Source organism: Gracilinanus agilis, chromosome 2 (genome assembly GCF_016433145.1).
Source record: "Gracilinanus agilis isolate LMUSP501 chromosome 2, AgileGrace, whole genome shotgun sequence".
Classification (NCBI taxonomy): Eukaryota; Metazoa; Chordata; class Mammalia; order Didelphimorphia; family Didelphidae; genus Gracilinanus; species Gracilinanus agilis.
Genome location: NC_058131.1, coordinates 15,884,575 through 15,890,145, shown reverse-complemented (window position 1 = coordinate 15,890,145; position 5,571 = coordinate 15,884,575). Strand labels below are relative to the sequence as shown.

Sequence of the window (5,571 nt, the reverse complement as noted above, 5' to 3'; positions counted from 1 at the left end):
AAGAGAGGGAAGAGAGAGAGAGAGAGAGAGAGAGAGAGAGAGAGAGAGAGAACTGGGTACACTATTGCACTTTGGGAGATATCAGAACTTTTAGAAACTAAAGCAATTTGACCATCTTCTTCCTGCCACCTTCCTTTCTTCTACTTTACCCCTCACGCCTTGCCTAAACTCCTCGATATTACAAAAACCGACTGGTTAACCCCTAACTCCCTTCCCAGTCCGCTGCCTCTATTCTCACCCAGTTACATACGTCTAAGACCGAATGAATGGCAAGTCTCGAAGAAGTCCTTTCTAAGACCTGCTGTTGACAAAGGAAAGGACAGCGGGGTTAGCTTCCCTCCTCCTCCTCCTCCTCCCCCCTCCCCCCGGCTTTGTGGAGGGTGAATTTTCACGTTGGGGTCCATTTAGGTGCTCGGTCAACACAGTTTGAAGATCTTGGAGAAATCTTCGCAGGTTGGCCCAGGCTTGGGCGGAAGGAAAGTGTTTTGAGGACAATAGGGATCAGGAGCCGAGGTCCCGTAGAAGAATCTGGCTCCTAGGGGATCTCGGGTGATGTCAAAGGGTAGAACTCTGGGGTCAGGGGACACTTTCTCTCCACACCCGCGACAGCTGCCACCCAAATTTCGCACTTTGGGAAGCAAATGAATTGTGCCTTGCTCCAGCCAGCCTCTTCCCCTCCCCCCCAGGCGGCTGTAATCTCCGACCTCCTTCTTTCGTCCGTCCCCAAAGCCAAGTTAACAGGCCACCAGGGGACTTGAGTGGGGATAGAGCGGGGGAGGGGACGGGTTTGGGGAGAAGCGGCCAACAAAAACTCGGCCATCCAGATCCCCTTCTCGAGGAGCACTGGTTGCGTGACGCTCCCTCTCTCGCCCGACCCAGGGGGTTCGGAAAATGCCCTCAGAGAGTGCCAAGGCTTTCTCGGCGCGGGCCGGAACGGGAAGTGGAGCTGAGTGTAAGTTCCTCGAGGGCAGGAACTGTTCAGTCTTTATTTTTGAAGCCCGGGCGCCTAGCGCAGTGCCCGGCACGGGAGTGGGCTCTGGAGAGACACAGGTTGAGCGAGTGGGTAAAACTCCACAGTCGAGGGAGATCGGGAGAGGCAAATACGGTCTCTCCGCCTAATCCCAAACCCTGGCGCTTTCCCCCTCCCCTCCAAGCTGTAAGCGTCGGTTCAGCTGAAGTCGGCCTAAGCCGAGAGTAGCCTCGCGGCTTCCGTTGGGGCTCAGACCCAGCCACCGCCAAGGCTGCAGTCACGGGCCGGCCGCAGACAAAGAGGTCCTGCAGGTTTGCGGGTTTGCCGCTCCCCTGGAGTCGAGAACCCGGCTGCGGGAGCTGCTTTTTGTTCCCTCTCGCTCGTTGCCCCCCTCCTTGGTCCCGGCAAGGTTTCGTTCTTTCTGACAAGCGCAAGGAGAACAAACCAAACCACAACCCAAATGTAAAGACGTGTTCAGCCCCAGCGACAGCATCTTAGGCAATGTGAAAAAGGGCGTCGATTGTCTGGGGGGTCCCTCCCCACCTTTGCCCCTGTTCAGGGATGGAGTGGCCTTCTTTTCCACATTCCCACCCTCACCTAGAGGAATTGTTATGGCATTGTCTCGCCTTACACACCCAAGAAATCGCCTTCTCCCCGGGCCTACCAACTTCGGGGGGCCGGTCTGCTTGGAGCCCTAGTGGCCAGATGTGTTCAGAGTTCACTCTCCACGGCCCACTTGAGGTTCCAGCTCTCCATGCAGGTGTGGGCCCTTTCCTTCGCTCTCCACCCCCACCTACACACCAGGTGCTCGACCCGAGTAGAGAAAAGTGGGGGACGGAAACGGAGCCAGCTTGGAAGAGGGACGACTGCCCTGCCAAAGCCGAGCCTTTCGAGGAAACCTAGGACTCCTGTCCACCTCACTCTGCTGGCTTGAATGATCCAGATGTTCGCCTCGACTTGCCCTTCCTGGGGTCTAGAAAGAGAGGTGGCTCTAGTTCCTCTCCTTTTCTGATTCCTCCCCCCTTCCCGAGAAAAACGTGCCCTGTGGACCCTTCCTTACTTAATACATTTCCCATTTTCGCCTTCCCGACCCCCCCAATTTTCCACGTTGCCATTTCTCTTCCGTTTGCTAGCTTCTCTGATTTAATAAAACCAGAAATTACCCCCTAGGAAGAAAGAGAGAGAGGGGGGGGGGGGGGAGCTGTAGATGGCAACTTTCTCAGCCTGCTGCTGCAACCCTCAGCGAACCCAGCCCTGGCGAGCGAGACCCGGAGATTTGCTTTAGACCCGGTTTTAAGTGAAGTACGTTTCAGGGGAACAACTGCAAAAATGCACTGGCAATAGGGGTGCGTCGGCAAGGAAGAAGACCCAGCCAGCAGACTCCAGGCAAGTTCCTTAGCAGGGCTCACTCTAAGGGAAGAAGAGGCAGCACTGGGGCTGAGCAGAGAGAGCAGCTCCGAGGTAAGGAGATGAGAAAACCAGAGCAATGTTGGAGTCCCTCCATCTTCTCCCGCCGGGTCTCCCACACACTTCCCCAGTCGGGCTCGGTATGTCTGTCTCTTTCTCATTCTGTGTTTCCTTCTTTCTCCATTTCTGTCTCTCTGTCCCCGTGGGTCTCTCTTTGCGTGTGTCTCTTGCCACTCTCTCCCCCCTTTCCCTCTTTCCCTCCTCTCCCTGCTTCTTCTCTGTCTGTATTTTTATATGTCTTCATCTCCCTCATTCGAATAAAAGCTTACTTTGAGAAGGAATTGTTTTATTCTTTGTCCTTTGACCTCCAGCTCTTAGCACAACCCCTGAGATGTAGTAGGCCCTTTACTAAGACTTGTTGATTGATTGCATCTCTGGATCTCTCCTCCAGTCTCTTTCCCACTCTTTTTTTTTTCTTTTCTGAGTCTCTCTCCTCTCTTCCTCTCTATCTTTCTGTTTCTTTTCCCCTCTCCCTCTCTGTGTGGCTCTCTGTATCTTTCTGTGTACGCCTCTGTCTGTCTGTCTGTCTGTCTCTCTCTCTCCATATCTTTCTGTGCATGTCTCTGCCTTTCTATGTGTCTCGCTCCCTCTACTCGTCCCTCTTTCTCTGGATTTCTGGTTCTCATCACGTTATTTTTCCTTGCCACTTCCCACTCTCTTCTTCCCCCAAACATCTCCAGCCACAAAGGTTTTCCCAGGTAGTTATTGATTGGCTGCCCAAGCGAGAGAGGAAAGCTGGGAAGCTCCAAGGTCCACATAGATCCAGTGGTACCCATTGGACAACCCACTCCTGCCCTCCTCGCCATACTCAGCCGTCGGCTGGGGGAACTGGACCTCCAGGACGCTGGGGAGCGCAGGTTGGGCGACCGAGAGGGCAGCGATCCTGCGGCGCACCGCTGGCAGGCGGCCTATGGACAACTGGCTGACTAGAGGAACTCTCGCCCCACATCTGCGCTACAAAGAACTCCCAGACCACCGAGGCAGAACAGCGCCTTTCTAAAAGCCTCGGGATTTCAGGGGCTGGAGGGTGGGAGGGGGGAGGATTGTTTTGACCCCCACCGGCAAATAGTTCCGAATACAGTTGGCCTCGGGCTCCATCAAGCCGAGAGAGAAAGAATGTCCATTCTGAGAGGCAGGACCCAGCGTAGACAAAGTGGAGAACAAAAGTGTACATGCAAACAGATAACCAGATACAGAACGCCTGCGTACCTCAGTTCTCCTCGCTCTCTAGGCTCCTCTCCTCTTTAAGGTTTTCTCCCTAAAATGCAGGGCAGGCAGACACGACATTAATAGAAGGCTCTGGAACCAGAGGTCCCGGGAAGCTGGATTCAAATCCAGGCTCCAACGGCTGCTTAACTTCGGATCCTCGGTTTTCCCATTTGGGAAACTGGAGTAATAATCCTGGCAGGAATGTTGGTGACATTAAATGTACTTAAGAGAATTAACCTTCAAACGCAGTATGAAAGGGTAGCTATGCTGCTTAGTGTCTGAAAGAAAGCCGGGCTTGGAGAAGAGAAGTTTTCAAATCTGGCCACAGAGAGGCCCTAGCTGGGTGACCCTGGGCAAGTCACTTCCTCCCAATTGCCTAGCCCTTATATACATATATCTACATATATACATATATATATGTATGTATGTATGTATGTATGTATGTATGTGCAGAGAGAGACCGACGGAAAGGAGAGGAGAGCATGCAAGCCATATCTAAGGAGAGTCTCTTAAGTCAAGCCATCCGGCCTAGGAGCCAAGGCAGTCAGCAGGCAGGGGAAAGCCCCAGAGATCTCCCGGTTCCCTCTCGGATGGCGCCGGAGGTGTGAGGGATGTGTTGATTATCGCTGTTGCTGCCTCGGCTCTGCACCGCCACATTTCACACGTACCCAGACACCCAGCCACGATCGTTCGCACACAGGCGCTCAGGGACCCCCGAGAGCCTCTTCGGGCAGCTCCTTCTCCGAGGAGGGCGGGTCAGGGAACCCAGAAAGAAACTAACCGGCGGGAGACATCTCGCCCGGAGGAACTGAGGAAGGGCCGAGTATCCAACATCCCGCGGGCGGCCCACCTCTAACAGCCTGGGGACCGCCACAGCCGCCAATTTCATCCGAGCCTCTCTATTAGAATTGATTTTTTCTGTGGATTTTGAGCTGCACGAAAGCCTCGAGCCCGTAGTGCGACGGAAAGAACGCTGGATATAAACGCGGAGGACTCAGGTTCAAATCCCGACTCCGACGCTCACTCTGGCGTGATCTCGACGAGCCACTTACCCCAAATGGAGGGAAGGCGAACGCGAGGCCCTTCGGTTTCTGTTCTAAGAACCCAGACAGGAGGAATCTGAGGCCTAAAGAAGTTAAGGGACTGGCCTAAGGTCACCTCGGGAGTAAATCGGAAGACCGGGATTTGAATCCTTGGCCACAGGCAAAGCTCTTTCCACCTTCGGAACGCATTCCCCATTCCTCCTTAAGTTTCCCAGTGAAGCTTCTCCCCTGGACTATTTCCCTGCTGGGGGCTGGGATGGGATTGGGGAGGGGGATACAGTGATTTCTTCTCAGGTCTTCAGCGCCTCTAGCAAAGCAGCCCTGAAGATCAGGGAAAGCGCTCGGGTCTGAGACGAGTTGCCAGATTGGCTTGGACTTTCCCAGCGGGTTTTCTAGGAATGCGAGCTTACCGATTCTGTTCAGTTACTTACCTCCCGACCCACCCTGCAAGTAGTTCAGAAGATTTAGAGCAGGCAGAAGCCTTTGAAGCCCTCCAGACAATTCCTTCATTTTACAAATGGGGAAACTGAGACTCAAAGAGATTAAATGACTCGTCAAAGGTCACACACCTTTGTAAGTATTGGAGTGGAAATTAGAACCCAGGTCTTTGGACCTTTGTTTGCTTCATACTTTATGCTATTATTTGCCTCATTTTACAGTTTGGGAAACAGACTCAGAGAGAAGCGATCCCCCGCCCCCATCACCCCTTTAGCAAATAGCAACTCATCAAAGCAGTTCTTAAGTCTGCTACATAACTAGAAACATAAAGGAGGGCATTGAAGACGATGGCCGCCTAGCCCAGGCAGACTGCTAAAACAGCCTATAAAAAACTACAGGGTGAACGGTTGGGATAGGGGGACCGAATGGACTAATAGTTAGGGG

The 5,571-nt window shown here is 53.3% G+C and overlaps 1 protein-coding gene across 1 annotated transcript in view; it reads right to left on the bottom strand.

Annotated features, from left to right (window-relative positions):
- EBF2 (EBF transcription factor 2) overlaps positions 1-3,535 on the bottom strand; it is a 275,204-nt gene extending 271,669 nt beyond the window's left edge. Inside the window, exons 1-3 of the mRNA XM_044659252.1 lie at positions 3,497-3,535; positions 3,226-3,391; positions 1,226-1,391 (exon numbers count right to left, since the gene is read on the bottom strand). Of these exons, the coding sequence (XP_044515187.1) occupies positions 1,226-1,391; positions 3,226-3,391; positions 3,497-3,535 (371 nt within the window). The remainder of the gene's footprint in view (positions 1-1,225; positions 1,392-3,225; positions 3,392-3,496) is intronic.
- Positions 3,536-5,571: the final 2,036 nt, after the last annotated feature.